This window comes from Sciurus carolinensis (genome assembly GCF_902686445.1).
Source record: "Sciurus carolinensis chromosome 14 unlocalized genomic scaffold, mSciCar1.2 SUPER_6_x, whole genome shotgun sequence".
In the NCBI taxonomy this organism is placed as follows: Eukaryota; Metazoa; Chordata; class Mammalia; order Rodentia; family Sciuridae; genus Sciurus; species Sciurus carolinensis.
Genome location: NW_025920104.1, coordinates 3,571,358 through 3,593,132, shown reverse-complemented (window position 1 = coordinate 3,593,132; position 21,775 = coordinate 3,571,358). Strand labels below are relative to the sequence as shown.

General features: G+C 37.2%; 1 protein-coding gene and 1 non-coding gene across 2 annotated transcripts in view; both read left to right on the top strand.

The window, feature by feature from the left end:
• The window catches only part of LOC124973157 (mothers against decapentaplegic homolog 1-like), a 63,243-nt gene that overhangs the window by 39,962 nt on the left and 1,506 nt on the right, over positions 1 to 21,775 (top strand). The window contains exons 3-5 of the mRNA XM_047537271.1: positions 12,162 to 12,278; positions 14,388 to 14,609; positions 19,331 to 19,587. Of these exons, the coding sequence (XP_047393227.1) occupies positions 12,162 to 12,278; positions 14,388 to 14,609; positions 19,331 to 19,587 (596 nt within the window). The remainder of the gene's footprint in view (positions 1 to 12,161; positions 12,279 to 14,387; positions 14,610 to 19,330; positions 19,588 to 21,775) is intronic.
• On the top strand, positions 11,477 to 11,605 carry LOC124973181 (small nucleolar RNA SNORA33). Its single transcript, XR_007106632.1, has one exon. It is a non-coding gene; the product is annotated as a small nucleolar RNA SNORA33 (small nucleolar RNA).

Here is a 21,775-nt window from a genome sequence, read left to right as displayed (position 1 = left end):
GTTCTTGACCATTGTCATTTGTACTTTGAACTTAATCTGCTCAAAACACTGTACTAAGCCTGAGCCTAACATTCTGTAATTTCAGTTTCCATCTTTACAGTACACCCTAGTGTTGGCTTGCAGGTGCCTTTCTTTTTAACATGATAGCTTCCAGCTACTTAAAATTACTACACCTGACAGCCTCCTCACCTGTTGACTGAATGCAGGTTTTGATTTTGATACTTCAGTCACCCTATAATTCATGACTTGGCAGATTTTATCTTTAAGACAAAGTCTAGAAATTATAAAAATGGAGAACAGATTGGTTGTTGGTCGGGTAGGAGAAGGAAGTGGGTGTGGCTGAAAGGGATGGGTTGAGGGAGGCCTTCTTTGTTTCAGTGGCATTATTCAGTTTGTAGTGTAAAGGTGAACTGGTTTTCTCCCTTCTCGCTGTGGCCCATGAGTCTGGTTACTCAATTTAAAAAGATGATGTTACATGAAACGGCAGCTAGTTTAACTCACTGCTCAGCTGCCTGGGCTTTTCCTTATGACAGGTTGTAACTTTTTGTTGGTGCAATGGCAGAGCACATTCAGCAAAACTACTTCTAATTTTTGGTTTTGATATTTTTCTTTGCTGGTGATGTGCAGTAGGATATACTCCTCATGCTGGGCAGAGCATAGAGCCTCAGCTTCCAGTCAGCCACAAGGTCATGGGGGACACACTCTAACACTCTGCAGGGTCTGTGTTGCTGAGCTAGTATGTTAGGTTAAGTTTGGATATTAAATGCATTTCCACACCCAAGGGTTGATGGGATCTGTGTGCATTTGAAGGGTAGATAGAAAATGTTAATTTTTCCTTAAAGCTTGAGTGCTGGCAGCTCAGGGTCTGATCATTGATATTGAAAATGAGATTGCAACCTGTGTTCATTAGAAGTATTTTGAAATATTGGGATTAATTAGCATTAATTATAAAAATTAAAATAAGGTATGTGTTTACATATATCACAATTTCTCTTTATTCAGACATTCATACCACATAGATGACTCCTCAGTAACAGTTCCTGCTTAAGGAAGCCTGGTGTGTGTCTCCAGCAGTGTGCTTAGTTGAATAACAAAGGTTCACCTCACTTATAAGCCTGAGGGCACCAACAACACTCTCCATTTTTACACAGCTGGACTTGTGTTCCAGTCTATATGGTGGTGTTCGTGTGTATATATTTTGCTGTACCAAGAATTTAAATCCATTTATAGGTGGAGATAGAAGGTAGGAAAGTGTTATTATTAAAGTAGACCATGGAAAACAAATGGAAATAAAAAGGTTGACTAAGGAAAGTAGGAAGATTTGGGCTTCTTACAGTTAACATGCTATTGGTAGATTCCTATGTGCAGTTGACCATCTGCATTGACTGCTGATTGAAAAATTTTGCAAACAATAGCTGCACCTTCCCTGACTGTATGCTGTGGTTGGGACACTGACACTAAAGGCCCATGTGTTAAAGACTAGGTCCCCATGTCACTCTTCTTGGGAAGTGCTAGAGCCTTTAAGAGGTGGGCCTAGTGGGATGACTTCAGGTCTCTCAGGTCATTCCCCTTCAATGCTCTTGAAGGAGATCCTGGGATGGCTCTCTCCTCACTCACTCTGACCCCTGGCTCCTCAGATGTGCTCTGTTCTTCTCTGCACTTCCACCTCAACAAAGGCCTGATGGGCCTACTGAGCAGGGACTGTAACTCCAGAGGAAATTCATGGGCCAAAAAAAAAAAAAAAAACCCTTAGTTTTGTAAGTTAATTGTCTCCCATATTTTGTTCATAGATGTTCATAGAGCCAAATCCACCAGCCAGCTAGCAACTACTAAAGATTAAAAATATGGCTGAAGAAAAAGAGAAATTTTGAAAATCACAGAAAAATATTTTTTATAATACATGAAAGAAGTTGTGTGTATATTGATTGCAATTGTATGAAAATAGTTTTTTTTTTTTAATTTTAATAAGTAACCTGGCTGGGAGATGTGACACACTCCTGTAATCCCAGGTACTCAGGAGGCTAAAGCCAGAGCATCACAAGGTCAATACCAGCCTAGGCAGCTTAACAAGATGCTGTCTGAAAACAAAGGCTGGAGTGTACCTCAGTGGTGGGGCACCCCTGGGTTCAGCCCCAATACTGATCATCATCACCACCACCATCATCATCATGATCACCTAACTAATTTATTCATGACTGGATTTGGGAGAAATAGTATTTGGGACTTTGTGAGTTATGCATTTTGGCTTATTAACCACGTTTGAATTTCAATAGTGATTTATTCAATTTAATTTATTTGCAGGTTTGGGGAGATTTTATGTGTGGCTGAGGGTAGTAGAGAAGTCACAGGTGACTTGCCTCATGTGTGGAATGCCCTGTGACCTTGATGGACCCTTACCAAAGGGAAAGACATAGATGAGGTATTGTCTTATGTAATGATCTCAGGCCGCTTGTCTTGGTTTTACTTTCAGCCTCCTTGGAACTGGATTTCGAAAGGCTCAGAGAGAAGACTGGATATTTCTTTTTCCCCAAAATGTATGCTCTACCCCCTTGACATTTTTCACTTCAGAATGAAAATATTCTTTTCAAAAAGTCAGAATCATGACTAGTAATCATGAATTAGCCAGATGAGCAGAACTGTGCCCAGATTTGGGGGAAAATGAGATTTGTTTGGGGAAGAGATGGGGAAGTTAAAAAAAAAAAAAAAGAGTTTTTTTTGGGAATGAGATGGGGAAGTAAAATGAGGATATTCATTTTAAAAAACACAGCTGAGAAACTTGAGCAGCTATAAACAGATCCCATGAGCACTGTGTTAAACATCTAAGTGGATTTGAAGAATCCCCAGTTTGGTGGTTTGCCGGAGGAGCTGGGGATTAGTTCAGTTGTTAGATCCTGTTGTTGACTAGTTTGAAAAGCCACAGGCTTGCCTCCCCTCACTTAGTGTGATCCTGAATCCATGGCTTGGCAGCTCATCCCTGTATTTGGAGAGTAGACTCAGAAACCTTGCTGCTTGCCCATTCCTCCCTCATAATCTTGATTTCCATTCTGTGACCCTCAGCCTGAAGCCAGACTGCGAAGCTCCAGTGCAGTTCTGAGGTCATCAAACTGCTATGGGCCAGAAGTAACTGAAACTTGCTCCATAAAAGAGAGTCTGGAAATGTATTCCCTGGCCTAAATAAAAAGATTTAGGTCAAAGAAGGATTGGCAGTTTTTCCCCCATTTCTTTAAATTATACATTTATGCTCTGGAATCTGAGCAAATGTTCTGAATGGAAGCTCACATTTATTTTCTGCAGCAGCACTGCCTCAGGCTAGGGCAGCTTTGCAGGAGATGCTGCAGTTCTTAGTTCATTCTCACAGGAAGCCACCCATATCTTAGGAGGTTGCATCCTGGTGCCTATAGTCAACAATAACTTCGCTGCTTACTGTCTGCCCACTTCTCTAGAGATGCACTTGGAATAAGGCAAAAGAAGACTACATCTTTATGAGGGGTGTTTGTGCAGCTTCTTGTAAATTAAAAATAAATGTACATGGATGTATGCGTATAAAACATATGTACATGTATGTGTGTGTGTGGATGGTGGTATAGTGGTATACACACACATATACATAACAATGAAACTGGCCTTGTATAGTTTTTTCTTTATATTTCTCTATCATCATAAGGGATATATGTCCTCACTCCATATTTATATCATGTATATATATATATATATATATATATGTGCATGTGTGTGTGTATATATACGTATGTATATATATGCGTATATATATATATTTATATATGCGATGTGTGCCTGTGTATGCACAAACATATATATGCAGACATACATCCATATATATGTCCTGTTTCAATCTCATCATTGATATGTGTGGGGGGGCATTTATACTAATGCCTTCTTGAAACACCAAGGGAGTGAAACAAGTCATATATGTAGACAGCCAGTTGTAGCAGTGAGTGATGTTTTTTTTTCTGTGAGCACCTGGAACTTTCCTCAGTGGATGATGGTGTAGTGGATAGATTTTTCATTTAAGATAATCAAATTAGAAAATGGCTGGGGATAAATGCTTTTGGAATGTAAACCCTGTAGCTATGAACTAGGAAAAAGAACAGCTAATTTTAAAGTGAGATTTTAAGAGGCAGATGATGGGGCAGTCCTTGAGGCCAGCATGAAGGAGAGGTCCCTGGCCAAATCTGAGATAGTTCTATCAGCAGAATAATTAAGGACAGAGTAGATCACTAGTAGTAACTGGAACAGGAATCCAAGGACCCTGCTGATGTAAATCAGTGGGAGACCTTATGTGTAGTAGAGGGATGATTGGCAGCTGTGAATGTGGAATAAAGTTCTTGAAGAAATTCAGGACATATGAGGATAGTCCAAGGAGATATTTATTTCCCTTTAGAAGTAGGGTGTTTCAACACTCCATTCCTTTTTCAAAGGGGATTCTTAAAATTCAAATTAACCAGTGGCTCAGCTTTACCTAAAAGGGAAGCCTCATTCTTCGAATTTACCAGGTAGGAGTGACCTCATGGCACTGAGATAATAGTGCTCAAAGAAGTTGGAGATGGTTCCAGATAAGTCATCACCCTAATATGCCTGTTTCCCATAAGAGAAGAGTACCCTCAAAGCAGAAAGGATTAGTATGAGGAAGGTGTCCCACACCTTCTCTTCCTTCCTTGGTCTGACCTGAGTCAGGCCAAGTTGGCTATAAAGGTATCATAAAAATGTCAGTAACCTTTGTATGTGTAATTACTAGTTAGAACATATAATGGAGAAACATTTTCAAAAAGAGCAGAAAATATAAAATGCTTAGTGAATTTAAAAAGGAGTGAACATATCTTGTGTGTGACATGACAGACTGAATTGTTTAGTACTCCAGAACCCAAGCTGAAGACCGTACCCCAAGTGCCGTGTAAGGTGACTGGTTTTAGAGATAGATCTTTAAGAAAGATTAAGGGAAATCAAGGACATGAGGAGAAAGTTGTAATGCAATCTGTCTAGTCTCCTTATAAAGGAGGGTTAGGACACACAGAGAAATACCAGGAAAAAGGGCTTTTGTGTAAACCCTGAGAAGATGGCCATCAGCAAGACAAGAAGAGAGTTCTCAGGTGAGACCAGCCTGCCAACACCTTCATCTTAGGCTTTCAGTCTCCAGAACAGTGAGAAAATAAGTTTTTTGTTGAAGACTCCAGACTGTGGTGTTTTTGTGACAGCAGCCTTAGCAAACTAATACAGATGGTACCTATAGAAAACAAAAGGCACAGCAGTAGACTCCAGCAGACCTCCCTAGGTCTTGAATAGGCCTTTACTATCCTCAAGATGTTGATGTTTACTGTCAAATTATGAACATGATATGATCCCAGTAAAAGTACACAATGACCTCCTTTTCAGGAAGTATACAAGGTGATAAAGAAAGTGATGTGGAAAAATAAGCATAAAAATAAAACACTGACTGGAACCATGAGAGGGCTAGCCCTGTCAGAGACCAGAACTGCTGAATTGAGACAATGGTACTGGATGCAGACAAAAAAAAAGAATGAAGCAGAAGGAAGTATCTTGAGATGGACCCAAACATGTGGAGATTATGAGAAAAGTGGCATCTGCAATTAGTAGGACAAAGATGAACCCTGGATAAATGGTGTTGACTAATGATTTATAAAAAGGTAAAATTAGATTCTTCATAAGTAAAACCAAACTTCATACACACCAGAAGATAGATAAATGCCTGAGGTTTTATGTGTATTGAAAAATGCATAGATGGATTCCTCCCTATGGTATGGGTATACATGACTATATATGATGCAGGCGTCTACAAGCAATGCAGTGTCCATATGTGGTTAGCAAAAATTAATGTTGGCATATAAGAAAAGTCAAGAGACCTGTGACAGGCATGTGAAATTCCTGGAACATATGATACTAGCTAATATGGCAATCTATAGTGCATGGATACATGTTTTTAAATGAAGGGTGAAAAAATCAAAACAGGCAAAAAAGCATAAGCAGACACTTGACAGAAGATATTAACACACTGAAATACATGAGAAGATGATAATTATTTACAATAGGAAAAGTAAATTAAAAATGCTCCTAGAAAACATTTTTCACTCACTAAATTGTCAAAAACATCCACAGCTTGACAAAGTCTCTGGAGAATGGTGGGGAAGGGTGCTCATGCATTACTGGTGGCAGTGGGATGTGAGAGCCCCTGTAAGGGTGCTCAGCAATCACATCACATGTGCATTTACCCTTCACCCAGCACCCCCATCTTGGGAATTCAGCAGCACGTACATATGCACAGTCAGTGTAGCCATATAGGTAATGGCAAGATAACATGAACTACTTCAACACCAGGACATGGACAGGTTCAGTCAACTTATGTTGCTGACTTCAGAAACAAATGATTAAGAGCTCTATAACATGAAGTAATTACTAGGGTGTAGAAAAAGCAAAATGCAGAAAAACAGAGTAGGCTACCTTTCTTTGTTACTGTTAAAGAGGAAATTTAAAAAAATCAAACATTTATCTGCTTCTCTCTACCTCAAAGAAGAAACACAGGAAAGAAAAACCTGAAAAAAAGTTGACTATCCTATGAGGAGGTTAGAATGGAGGACTGAGTAAAAGACACAGGGTAGCAAATATATTATTTTGACTTTCAGAATCATGTTACCATTGTATGTATTTAAAAAAGTAAAATTAAATCTACATTGTAGCGCGAAACTCCTAAAACAGCAACCAACATATTCAAATAAATAAACTTATCAAAAGAAGAGAAAGAATTTTTCAATTTAATAAAATAAAACTGGGAGTGGGGGAGTACACTGTGAATGAATTGTATGTATTAAAACAATTAAGAAAATAAGCCTTAAGTTCATCTTTGGGTTATTTATAAGATAGTATAAATATAATGAGGGCAGGAATGGGGATGTAGCTCAGTTGGTAGAGTGTGCGCCTCACAAACATAAGGCCCTGGGTTCAATCCCCAGCACTGCCAAAAATAAAAAAAAGAGATAATATAATTATAATGGTTCTGAAAACTTTTCAAGTATATTTTAGAATTGAGGAAGATGTTCCTCAATGACATTGGTGGTCCTGGGTCTTTAAAATGAAGTATGACTGCTGATATAAACTAAGGAAGGACAAACAAAATCCCCAAGTGGTTGAACTGGACTTGGAGCTAACAGGATAAACTTGGGATTCATAAGACACACAGCCCTAGAATCTGTGTGACTTCAGTAGACCTACAAAGCACAGAGCCCAGATTTTGGTTTCTAAATCTCATTCCTAACTGAAAGGGACTGGGAATTCCAGAACTAGAGAGATGGCAAGAGTTAAACATGGAATATCTTGTTCCAGAAATGAAATAAATACTCAAAAAGTTATGGCATGTTAAAAGTACATAGCTTGAGTGGGCTCTTGATGGCCAACTCTCAGACCGCATGAACATCAAAGTAGTTAAGAACAGTGATAGTATAGCCCATTGACTAAGAATCCATGACTCCATATGGATGACTGACTGTCATAAATTGGCAGATAAATGGAGGAGAAGGGAAAGTGCTTATGTTAGAATTCTGACAAGTGGTAACAGAATTAAATATCGCTGTTTTGCCGTCATTGTAGCAAAAATTGATTCAAGCAAAAATGGATGCTTCACATGGGGTAAAGGTTGATCATAAATGGTATTCACATAGTCTTAAGGTATTTCCCACTAATTTTTTATTAATTAAAAAAGAAGGAATTGTAACTCTAGAAAGTGGATGAGTTGGCCAACATGTTAACCAAGTGGAGAGACGAACAGCATTGGTCACACGCAGAGGTGGTGGACTTCTGGAGGTTGACCCACAGGAGAGAGGAATGTCACCACCCTTCAGTCAAAAAATGTGAGTTTAATCATCAGGAAATACAATAGAGACCCAAATGGAGAGACAGTCTATAAAACAACTCAAATGTCAGCAGAATCAAACTGAAAACAGCTATTTTGTTAATGCTACATGTGGAACTTCACCTTTTTTTTTAAAGAAATGGAGGGGATCTGGGCTACCTGTTCTGAGATGACTCAGGAGGAGAGTGGATGTGCATGTGCATGTGAATGGGGAGAGGGGAGGAGGGTAGAGTAACTGATGTTAGAAATTGTTGAGTATCTAAAGGATCTGTAAGGGTTCTTTACACCATTCTTGTAATTTTTCTGTAAATTTCAAATTATTTCAAAATAAGTTAAATAAAGAAATGGTCCTAGTAGCTTCATTATAATTACTCCAAAATGGAAACAATTAATTGGCAGAAGAGAATATTGTATCATCAAATGAATTGCAATACTACATGTGAGAAAATGGAACACAACTTTAGCAAAGAAGCCAGGGAGGGTTGTGTGTTCTGTTTATGTGAAGATCTGTGCATCTCACTATGATATCTAGTAATTCAGTATTCAGTTTATTAAAAGGTGCCTCCACCAACAATGACACAATCATCCAACATTCAGGTGAGGACCTGGGAGTGGTGTTCAGTGGCTGAGCATGTGCTTATCATGTGCAAGGCCCTGGGTCCAAATGCCAGCACCATACCGAAAGAAAACAGGTGAGGGGAAAAGTTACTTTCCTTGTCAATTTTATCTACAGCATGCTGCTTTGCTGTCCTTGATGACTCACTTTCCAGGTCATCTTCAAAAGTTGATTGAGCTCATCTGTGGCTGAGCAGATCACTGCACATCAGGTTACTGCAGGAGCAGAAATAACATTCTCCTTTGCTGTGGCAAAGGTTAATTCTTCCCCCTGGCTGCCCTGCCTGCAGGCAGTAGGAAAAGGAAGTTCTCAAAGACTCCTGAGCAAAATAAGAGCTGCTAAAACAGGCTGGTAGGGGGTGTCTTCTGAAAGGTAGAGGAGATGGAGATTGGCTAAGGTTACCACCTGTTTTTGCATTTGTGGAAGGTGATTTAGGGGGTTAGAGTGATTTGGAGTGAAAATTGTAACAAACTGTAGCTAGATGATAATTTAATTTAAAGTCATTGGACTTTTTCACAGCTTGTAAGGTTTCTATTGTTATTTCAGAAGCCTTTATCAGTAATTTTTTTTGACAAGATAAAGTAGTTTGAACTTCAGGTGATATTGAAAGGTAAAAGGAGAAGAGAGGCAGTGTTTTAATGGCTTGGTTTGGGCAGATTCCATCATACTGCTGGGAAAAAAAAACCAATATGCTAAAAAGTTTTATTTCTGAAGGGCCAGATAATAGGGAAATGAACAAATCTGCTACAGGATTATATAGGAATGTAAGATACAGCATGAGAAATTTAATAGTTAATATTTTTCAGCTCATAAATATGTGATAATCTAAGTATTAAGAGTTTATTTTCCCCCAAAACAAAATAAAGCATGACTACAGTGGACGTGCAGGAACCATCTGCTTGTTTAACTTAGCACAGGCAAAAAACAATTATTTTCCTTTTAGACAATAACTGATGGTGTAATGGTTATCAAAATAAATGATAAATTAGGACATTGTATTTTTCAAATTATAAATTAATATACAAGAATCTGAGAAAATGAATAGTACCAAATTTCTTGCCAGTAGACCTCAAGGAGAATCAAAGATGGACTTGAAGTTCATTAACATTTTGAAAAGGGAAAATGGGTAAAAGTTTTTTGGACCACTTAGAATGTTTTTAAATAAATTTAAATTCAACATCAGTCCTGGACCTTTAAAAATTGAAAAGCAAACATGTGGGTGGCACACACTCAGAATTCCAGCTACTTGGGAGTCTGAGAGAGCAAAATCACAATTTCAAAAACAGCCTCTACAACTTAGCAAAATTAAAAGATCTGGGGATGTAGCTTCATGATAAAGTGCTCCTACTTTTAATCCCCAGTACTGAAGAAAAAGGAAAGGGTTTCATACTTTATATTGTTTTCATTTTATGTAGTTGTTACTCCCCTATTTTTAATATATATAAAAATATGTATAATATAGATTTGTTATTTATATATAAATTATATATAATTTATATAAATGTGTAAAGTTATATATATATATATGTATATATATATATATATATATATATATTAGTTGCAGGTGGACACAATACCTTCATTTTATTTTTATGTGGTGCTGAGGATGGAACCGGGACTTCATGTGTGCAAGGTAGTTCTACCTACCACTGAGCCACAACCCCAGCCCTTGTTACTACCCTATTTTGTAAGCCTGTTTATTTTACATTGTGGTTTTTCAATCCCAAATTTTTGGGATGAAGGTGGTATATTAGCTTAAATATCAAAGTCCTACCATCTGGTGATTCTCTGTCCACATCACTCCCTTGTAAACCTGTTGGATTTTGTGGGCAGGTTGGTGGTAAGGAGATACATTTCAGAGAATTTTAGAGCAGTGGCAACCGGGGTAATCCTGAAAGAAAAACCTGAAGATTATTGCCTGAGTTTATACTTTGTCCTTGACTGTCAGGGATAAAACACAGGCCAAGTAGAGGAAATGCAGGAAAAAGAAAGGAGGAATCCTAGACCACCAATTGTAATGAGCTTCTCCCTCTTAGCCATGCTAATGCTGTAGGTGGCCAATAAAATTGTCCCCAACTTGACAGTGGAAATCCATGGGATTCAGGCTCAGAGGAGGCTGGCTTGACTCCTAGCTTGAGGTAAATCAGTAAGCCATAGAGCTGCAGGAAAGAAGCTAAATGTAAAGCAGAAGGAGAAATGGGGAAAGGCATCCAGATGCAACCCCTGTAATCCTGTCTTGGGACACTGAGTCACTGCTTTTCAGCCACTGGATGTTGGAAGCATTGGGCTGATTGAGCTGGAGCATCAGTTAGCATCCCTGAGAAACCATGAAGGAGCAGTGATGGTTATTCATGTTAGACAGTTGCCCAAGGATTTCTCCCAGCTTGTGCACTTCCCTAAGGTCAAAGTTTATTCCCAAGACTCTGTCATGATGCTAGGTGGTGGGCTCCCAGAGCCAGTGACCACAAAGGGTTGTTGGTGGGAAGCCACAGTGTCCTTTATTTTACAGTAAGGAAACACCAGACTTGGAATAGTATTGTCATTTCAGAAATCACTTTGCTTGCCCTGGTTTTCCAGCTAGTGATGAGCTCTTCAGGAGAGTACATATGTAGATTCTGAAACAGAAGATTTTAGAATTAAAACTGTGATAAACTGATTTATTTCTAATTATTTTATTAGGGATTTTAAAACCAGTGCTTATTTAAATAGTAGGGAGAAGGTAATCCTAACAGGTCACTGAAAGTAATGGAAAATTAACAGTTTTAAATCCTTAGACTTTAATGAAACTTGGCTGGCAAATTCCTAAAAGCCCATAGATTTAATGCGAGAGATTCTCACCCTCCCCCTTTTTAATCATTCTCTTAGCTTTCAGATGTTTTTCATTCAGTAGTTGAAACTGAAATGCACAGGTCCTCTTCAGACAGATAGTATGGGTTTGAGCTAAAGTGCTGTTATGATTGTTTTTTAAAATGGCATGATCCAAGCCACCTGGTGACTCCACTTACCTGAATGTGTTTCTGCAGAAGTTTAGAAAAAACTGCCAGTACTAATGCCATGTTGTGAGTCTTAGGACACTGAAGTCACTATGGTTCCCAGAAATGGCTGCAGGAGATATTAGTGATGGAAAGCATGTTCCATAAGACTTTTAATTATTAAGACTTCTGGGGGCTGGGGTTGTGGCTCAGTGGCAGGATATTGCCTAGCATGTGAGAGGTACTGGGTTTGATCCTTGACACCACATAAAAAGGTACCGTGTTCACCTACAGCTAAAAAATATTTTAAAAAGACTTCTTTATAATTAGTGCTAAAAACTTGGGTGAAACTTCCAAATGTTAACAAGAAACTGCATATAATGTTGAATTGCAAATGACAAATTAAGGAAGAAATGAAGGAATGTATGAATGAATGAATCAATGACTGACATGGTCCTGGATGGGCTGACAACTCCTGTTATATTCATGTAGTGGTTGCTTCTCCTCCTACTGAACTGTCATTAAAAGTGGAGGAGTTTCTCAGATGCTAATAATCTTCCAAAATTGTACATCAAGAATGGTGTCTGTAGTATCTAGTCTTTTGATGTGAAGGTTAATTGGCAACTTGAAGTCTTTGTCTTGGCACAGAAGAAAATGTGGGTTTTAAGCATGTAATTTCTTTGAAACTTTGTAGTTGATACTCCCCCACCTGCTGACTTGCCTTGTGATGACCCCATGACCCAGCATGGCTCTCAAACAATGGACACAAATATGATAGCACCTTCATTGTGTTCAGAAATCAACAGAGGAGGTAAACTGAGTTGCTGCTTACTGCCTTTGTAGGATCTAAAGTTGATATGTCCAAACATTGCTTTCTCTCACAAATTTTATTAATCTTTAAAAAGATAACTGCTAGAGAAAGGTAGAGCACAGGGAGAGAAACCTGATGGAAAACATTCTGTGGATAATATATGTGCCTCTTATTTAATGGGCAGACACTGACTGTTTAATTAATGAAAGCCTGAGTGTGACTGTTCACTCATCTCTTCAGCTCTCTAGTGCTTCATTGTTTAGAACTGGTGGTGATAGGATGCTTTTACATGGGCAGAGGGGAGCTGAGCCACAATGGGCACAGCACCAGCAAAGTGGATTTCCACAGTTGGTGTTCAAAATGGAGAGTTCACCTAATTGGCCTTCCAAAAGATTTCTTTCACGGTTAGAATCTAGATTCATAAACCCCATCTGTTTTCTAGACCTTATTTATGACTCACTGAAACCAAAACTAATAGCATTTGTTTCTTTCTTGCTGAATTTATTGTTAACTTGATTACCAAAAGAAATTGAGGCACACATTTTTCCTCTTCTCACCCTGAAAAACTTAAGTGAAACTGGACATTTCTTTCCTTCCTTGGTGAAGTGTGGGTCTCTACTTCCAGCTCTTTGTTATTCATGGCAGTTTCTGAGGGGATGGAGCCATCCTTCTTTCAGGTTGACAGTGGCAAGTTGAGTAGGCTTAAGAGAGCAGAGCTCAGGTAAATAAGTGTGGGAGGACCCTGAGTGTCTGTCAGAAGTCACAGCCACACTGCTGGATAGAAAGAACCCTTCCCCAAAGGCCTCTCCTGGGGGGCTTTATTGGCACACCCACACACTCCCACATGCACAGGTTGGTCAATCTGTATAACATTTATGCAAATTGAAGTTAAAGTGCAACTTGATTCCTAGATTTTAATTGAAGTCAAAATGCAACAATTGCTTATTTCATTAGCAATTTTTAAATAAAAAGGACATGCCTCAGACTTTGTCAGAGTTGCATGGATTTTTTAAGTACTTAAAGTTTGATGATATCTGTGTAATACTATGATGACAACTGTGTGTTGCTTTACATTTGTCCAGACCCATACAAGGAACAATACCAAGAGTGAACTCTAAGAGCTAGGAGTGTAGCTAAATGGTAGAGTGCTTGTCAAGATTTCTCAAGGCTCTGTGTTCCATCTCCAGTACCACAAACACCTCATATAAATATTAACTCTGGGGTTTGGGTGATAATTGTGTGGCAATGTAGATTCATACATTATAACAAATTTACCCCTCAGTGGGGGCCATGGATAGCATGGGAAGCAATTCATAGGGTCAGGGACTTACAGAAAATCTCTGGACCTTGTACTGAATTTTTCTGTGAACCTTCAATGTGCAATGTAATAAATTGGGATGTACAACTTTTAAGCAGTAAATTTTTTGGATCTTTTTTATACTGATTCTGTGTTTTATGACACTTGATCCTCTCTAGGACATTTTATCAAACATATGTCAACAAATAAAAACTCTGATTTGTTAATCACAAACCTCACATGGTTTTGGAATATGGAGAATAGGATGGAAGGAAAGAATGGACGTAGTAGTACACACTAATAGGATCCTGTGGCCCCTATGCCAATTGTGGCTAATTTCAGGAAGTTGACACAGAATTAAGAATGTTTCTTTAAAAATTTTAAACTTTAAAATTTTTCCTCTATGGAGTAAGTCTACAATCAGCTAATAGTTTCACAAGGAAGGGATGTTTGCCTTTTCTTTTTGACCTCTTTGATGGGTTTCCTAGAGCAGAAGTCAGCAGACTTTTGCCCACATCCAATTGAATCTGTCCCTGTTTGTAAATAATATTTTTACTGCATGTTAAAAAGCAAGTAGCTTATTGTTACTATTCAGCAAATGCTGTTGCTAGTCTCTTTCTGGAGGAAATTTGTTTTCCTTTTAAAGGAGAATGTCTCATTTAGTAAAAAGTACCTGCTTTAGACCTCAGAGAAAACCTGCTTACATATGAGCACAGTCGCTATTCCATAATCCTGACAGTTTTTTTATTCAGTTTCAGTATTTGAGAGCCCAAGGCACAAACTTTGGTTGATGGAACATATCTGTTTTACCAATGTTCAGTCACTTGCTTATGAGGAACCAAAATACTGGTGTTCCATTGTCTACTATGAGCTCAGCAATCATGTGGGTGAAGTGTTCTATGCCTCCTCCACAAGTGTGTTGATGGGTGGTTTCACTGATCCTTCCCACAGTGAGAACTGTTTCTGCCTTGGACAGATCTCCAGTGTTAAGCAGAATTCCACTATTGAAAAGATAAGGGAGCACATTGGAAAAGGTGAATCTTTGCTTGATCCCTTCATATGTGTACCTTTCCTATCACAGTTCTCCCAGAGGAGACTTGGTCATTTGTTCAGGTATCAAATACCAGATCATATTCAGTTGCTGCAATTTGAAAATAATCCTAAAATTTGTATGATCCAGATGATCTTCCATTTAAAGATTACGTGGTCTTCTGACTGCCATCCTGTTGATGTGAATTAGTCGAAATCATGACTTGCTATTTCAGGGCACTATGCTATCTTGTTTTACTATAGATTAAAATGTCTTTTTAATAGACTCAATTATCTAGTGGTGATATGAGACAGTTCTGTAACTTTTACACATATGATAAGATTAAGTGAATGACTGAGTGTTCAGAATAGGCAGTTTTTTTAAAAAAAATTCTATCTGTGAATTCAGAATCAACAGATACCTAGGGCAAATATAATGAGATGCACTAATGAATTTTAAACCACTCAAAAACAATACTGACATGTGCTCTTGCCAATGATAAATAGATGAGCTAGTGACTTAGAAGGCTGGTTGGTGTAGAGTGAGAGCTAGAGTGGAGAAACAGCAGTTGGCAAGCACCCTATTGTGAGCTAAGCAAGAATCCTCAATGAAGGCTAAATATAAAGGGAAATTTTTATGAGAATTAGGATATTTGCATGGTCATCCAAAAGTCTCCTGACAAACTTCCTACTAGTCTCAAAGACACTAGAAGGCAGTGATTACACAGTGGAAAAACAGTAATTTGTATTTATAATTACATAATAAATCCTCTGTCTTGGCCAGGGGATTAAAATTGTCATCAGCAGTAATGACAAGAAATACCACATACCTCTAGATGTGATTCCCTGACAAGGCTATAGCATTAAGCAAAACAAACCTGGGCCCTTCTGCAGGAACATCAGGGAAACCCACAGTTATGAGCACTCCATATTTAAAAGAGTAAGGAGAATAAAGTCTTATTCTCCCAAAATATTTGTGGAAAAAAACAAGAAAATTGTAGAAATATTCCAAATTAAAAGTACTTAAAAAACATGAGAGCTGTATATTATACCTGTTAGTAGACATGATCCTGTACTGAACAGTGGGAAATTATTATAAATGACAGTATTGAGAACAGCAGACAAAACTGAAATATAAAGGGTAGGTGAAAGTATCATATCATTGTCAAATTCACTGGCATTGCTAAAAATTATGTGAAGCTAATTTTAAGTATGTATTTAAGTACTTAAGGGTAAAGGACCATGGTGCAATATTTCAGAAAGACAGTATGCACATATGAGGATGCCTGTTGTCTCTCCATCTGCTTGTAGGTGAAGCAATCCTGAATCAGTGTGTGTGGGGAGGGAGGTGCCGATGATAAAGGAAAGGGAGCAGAGTGTCACAATGGATTAGTCTGGGTGATGTTTATACAGTTGCTTTATTTTTTTCTTTCAGAAAAAAATTTCAGACTTTTCTATAAATTTGAAATTGTTTTCAGAGCTAAAGTTTTAAAAAGAATGATCTGTGAAATTTAAAGCAATGGATGAGATAGAAAGATTATTAAGATTATTTAATGGATATTTAAAAGGCATTTGAAGCAGAGCTTTAACATTCTAGAGGCAGGGGAACTAAGCAATCCTTAAATAGGAACTGATCCATATTTCCATAAGATGATTAAAATGGGGGAAAAATTCCTAAACACTTTTAATTATGAAATTCTAGAAGTTAGGTTTATAACATGCATAGTTAACTTTGTATGGTGTGTAAATCTTGTGATTATTTTTAATCATTCTGCATTTGGTATGGAAGGACTTACCTTTCATTAAATTCTAAGGTGACTATTCCCCCAAAGTAGTAAAAAGTCATAGTAAAATTTCCTCTTAGAAAATTAGGAAGAAAATAAGAATTCTGGGAATGTTATTACTTAAAGTTGTTCCAGAAGCCCTGAGCAGTGTGCTCAGAATTTCAGATGCTGGAAGTCTGCCAAGATTATCATGACTTGCAGATGGTATGATTGATTTAGATAACATTCATGAGAAACATTCTTGAAGTGAAATTGGTAGGCAAAACGTTCTTGATATATTTTGTCAAATGAATTACAGAAAGTCTATATTAATTCACAGTCCTGCCAAAAGCACACTAGCCTTCTCCCTCACCTGCACCCATATCATGAATGAGGCACTGTGTCAGTTCACAGGAAAATGTTTATCTAGAAGCCCATGGAGAACCTATTTTTTTTAATTGTTAGATTCCCTTAATCTGGCAATATCTAGTTAAAAATATAAGCAAGGGTAAAGTCCCAGTTCTACTAGCAACAGAAAAAATAAATTTCTTGAGAATAATGTAAACTATACTGAGTATTATATAAAGATAGTAAAGCTTTACCAAGAGAGAAAGAAAATTCAAACAAGCAGGCAGTCTGTGCTTCTTAATGGGAAGGCTTAATATTGTGAAAGCATTTTAGGTTATTTGCTTTTCCTACCTTAACTTGTAGTTTAAAGCAAATTAAACTATAATGTGATGCTTTCTGAGATTTGAATGATATGTTTTGAGTATTACCTGGAAGAATAAAAAATGAGAGTAGGTAGCTAAAAGATTTAATGGAAAATAAAGAAATTATTGACACCAGGGTTAGTAAAATGTTACAAAACAACAAGTAAATCATAAACAAAACAGGAGAATAAACTCAGACTGCATAATTTAAGGTTGTTGAGAAGCATATGAAATGAAGAGAGTCTTCTGACAGTTCTAGGTAACACAGTGAGATGTTGGGAATTGGAGGATGCTGACCCTGTACCGTATTTGCAAATGGATTACTGAGTATTTTTTAAAGGCAAACAATTAAAAGATGAGAATAAAATGTATTTGATCAAAGAGGTAAAAATTTTTTCTAAGCATAAAAAGCAACGTAGTAGATTTGAAAAGTATTTCAAACTTCCTTAGGGTAAAAAATATATTATGAACCAAAATAAATACAAAAAATTAATAGAGAAATAAGATATAAATTATTAATTTTCTACCTCTATTTGCACAGCTCTTTAAAAAATAATAAGAAAGCTAGAACCATGGTAGGATATATAGGTAAGAACATGGACATTGAGTTTAAGGGAGAAGCATAGAGGGCCACATATGTAGCCTTTCACAGGTTAAAACAGTTACACCATGTTTCAGCAATCCATTAGAAAAAATTGGTTTTTGTTGAAGCTCAGGTTCAGTTCAGCCTGGATCAAAGGAGGAAGGGACTTACACACTGTGGGTGAGGGTGCAAACTGATCCAAGCATTCTGGAAATTCATTTGGCAAAGTGAGTCAAAGCCTTTGATCTAGTAGTGTTAACATCCAGGAATCTCTAGTAAGGATGTTATTACAAATTGTCCAGAGACATTTATCATAGCATTGTTATAGCAGCAGAAAATAAGCATAAAAACAATGGTCTGCTCATGGGAGAACTGTAAATTAAATGGTTAGATCATATTCATGCATAAATGTTTGCAAAGAAAGCTTAACGATACCCAGAACTGAATATGGTGTTTTAGATTATTAAAAATCATTTCTCCATGTCACTAATGGAGTAACATTTTCTGCTTATTTATATTTTTATTACTTTCTAAATTTTATAAGATGAAATTTATCATTTTTCTTATTGTGAATGAATGTATTTCTCTTAAGTTTCCACTGCATCAGGTGAAAAATGGGTTTCTACCTCAGCAACTCTTTGTTATATACGTCTTCTGCCTTGAGTGTACATGTAAAAACAATACTTAGTATTTCAAATGGGACAGTCACAGTACAGTGTCTAAGCCATGCAGCAACCTGAAAGATGGCTCGTTTAAAGCCACACAAGCTGTGACTGCTGGGTGGCATGTGTAATCTTCCTTAATGGCATGGGACTTTGTTGGGGGGGGTCTTTTCACCCTCTTTCTTCTTTTAAAGACTGCATTGTGTCAATTTTCTACACTTCTAGTGCTCTGGGTCTCACAGGAAGAAGTTTGTAGTAGGTGGTAGTTTGGTAAGCTATCATTTTACACAGCATGACACTTTTTAGTTAAAAAAAATTTACTATACTTTCTATCTCAGTTCTTAGCAGTGTTTCTTCTACCTTTAGTTTTCTAGTTCTACTTTTTTGTCTCCCTTCTCTATATTTTCCTGCAAAATAAATGCAAGAGGCATATGTTGAATACATAGAAGTTACCACCACAAAGCCCAAGTGTTATTGTACAATATTTTTAGAGTGAGCATACATGTTCAGCCATGGCTAAGTAGGTCATTAATGATTTATCAAAATGAACTGTGTACAGTGGCACCAGCCTGTTACCCCAGTAACTTGGGAGCCTAAAGCATGAAGGCTGAACATTTAAAGCCAGCTTCAGCAACTTAGCAAGGCCCTATGCCACTTACCAAGACCCTGTCTCAAAATTTGAAAAGTTGGTGGGTGGAGGATATGGATCAGTGATAAGGCATACTTGGGTTCAACCCCCAGTACCCCAAAAAAACCCCAAATGGAAATTTTATACTTTGTTATATTTTTATACTTGTTCTTTTACTTTATAGAAACCTCTTTGATGTTCTTATTTACTTGTGGATATTATATTAACTAAGATTTTGTCAGGTGTGCAGGACTTAGAGAATATTTGCCTATGCTGCCAAAGTTGAAATACATATAAATGTATACTTTTATGTTCAGGTTGCACAGGTGCCTTTTAGCTATAAAAAGATGGCAGTAACTTAATGGTCTGTCTTCCTATAGGAGTGCATCTTTACTATGTTGGAGGTGAAGTGTATGCTGAATGCCTCAGTGACAGTAGTATCTTCGTGCAAAGTTGGAACTGCAACTACCATCACAGATTTTACCCCATGACTGTCTGCAAGATCCCTAGTGGGTGCAGCTTGAAAAATTTTAACAACCAAGAATTTGCTCAGTTGTTGGCACAGTATGTGAACCATTGTTTCAAGACCGTCTATGAGTTTACAAAAGCATGTCTTATATGCATGAACTTTGTGAAGGTCAGTGAGCTCTGATTGCCTAGGTTGGGTTTAGTGCATTTGGTGTGCCTTGTTAGAGTACATCATGATGTCTGTGTCCTCCCTCTTTATACATGTCAGTAATAGCAGACTTACTGATCTAGGGACTTTTAAACCTTAACCAGAATGTGAATTTCTAAGAAAATATTTGGACAAAGGAGTACTTGTGTTAAAAGTCAACAGCAGTAACCTTCAATAGCCTCTTCCTTAGGCAGATAGCACTATTTTAGCTACTACTGTAATACTATTATAATACAATATGTATTTAATCATATAATTTAAATGTTTGTCCTATAAGAGCAATTGAGTAAATATATCCTCTTTTTTATTACTTTTATGATTATTCTAGTACTTTTATACTTGTAACACTCATTACTTTTGGTTCAATGATAAGTGCATGATCTTTTTTGTAAAAATAAGGGTTCATCACAGTGGAAATTATTTTTGATTAGTCAGGTTTTTGTTGTTTTAGTGGTTCTAGTATATCTCATTATTTTCATACAGTTCAAAATTTATTAAGGCCCTTGCTCATAGATAGGTACCTTAACTGTAAGTACGTATTGTAAGTTTGAGGAGAAGGTTAAAGACATGCTTGTAGTAACTGGTTGCTCTGCTGCCTCATCTCCTGCCTCTGAGAAATGAAAGTTTTTACAATGCCATAGAAATATAAAAAGAAATTAATTTCTGATTGAGTTTCATGAGTCCATGACTTATTCTAGAAACTGACTTACCTCTGAATTCTCAAAGATAAATTTCCATTCCATGTGCCTCTTAGAAACAACTAATGCAGACTGGGGTGAGGCAGTCACCCTCTGAGTCCTCTCTTCAGAAGCTTGCCTAGATAGTTGTTAAACCAGTTTTGTAATGTATTTATCACTGTGGATGATTTTGAAAACTTACTTTGTTCATCATCCTTTAGATCAAACATGTTTGTCCCCAAATACCATATTTTCCTATTTCAAGTCATCTTAGCAGATTTTCAATATGCTTTCTTACTCTTTCTTTGCTCAAAATACAATTCAGTGGTTCTTTGCAACTGAACCCGACCTCTTTAACAATAAAGAGAGTTTTGCTTTGTTTTGTTTTACCCCTTTCAGAGAATGACCTATATGCCATGTACATATGAGACTACAAAGACCTTTTTCATTCATTTTTCACACTCAGTGTTTAATTTTTGACTTGGCATTTTTGCCACAGGTGATTTTTAGAATAATGACAGTGACTTGCCTAAAGTGTTTTTTGTTTGTTTCTTTTTATTACTTTGTAGCAAAGAATAGCACTCAAGTGAAGAGGTATAGGTTCTCCCTCTTACTGCTTTGCTTTTTTTAAAAATTTTGAGAAAGGATTTCACTAAGTTGTCAAGGCTGGCCCTAAACCTGTGATCCTCCTGCCTCAGCCTCCCAAGTCATGGGATTACAGTTATATGCCATCCACCTGGCCTCTAGCTGCCATTTTAATTATGTGGGGAAGTTGCAGGGACTCTTCTCTGGGTCTCATTTTCCTTATATGTGAAATGAAGGTGGATGGAGCCAGGACTGTGGTAATTATTCTACAGATCGCTCATGAGTCTATTATTATTGAATGACCACTCTGGAAGAATTTACAACTCTAATACTCCAATTATCTTCCTCTTCTGATTCATTTTATCTTAATCACTCAATCAGTTTTAATTATTTCACTTTTAACATTTTAATAATGTACTTTTACACAAGAAAAAACCTTTTACACTAGTAGAAGATATTGATAATGCACAGATATACATTCTAAATTTGTCAGATCTTATTCTTTCAGCCAAAATTCTAGCACTGTTCCAGAGAAGGAATACACAGATGAAGGCAACCTATAGTCTCTAGCTTTAGGATGCCTGTGGTCTCACACATTTTATTAAAACAACATGCACTGTGCACTAGCACCAAAGGGCTTACATCATGAGATGGACATAGCTGGAAAGCTGGATTTAGAGAGTTGAGGATAAACAAATCTTACTGAAAGCTCTTGCTGACATTGCAAGGGATCCTTACATATTAGCAACAAAAATACTGCAGATTGTTTTCACAGCATTATTTTTTTGTGGTTGTTCTTTATTATCACAGTGACTGGATACTTCACCTTCTTTCACTTAGCATCTTGGAGAAATGCTCTGGACATTAATATAACCAACATTAATAGC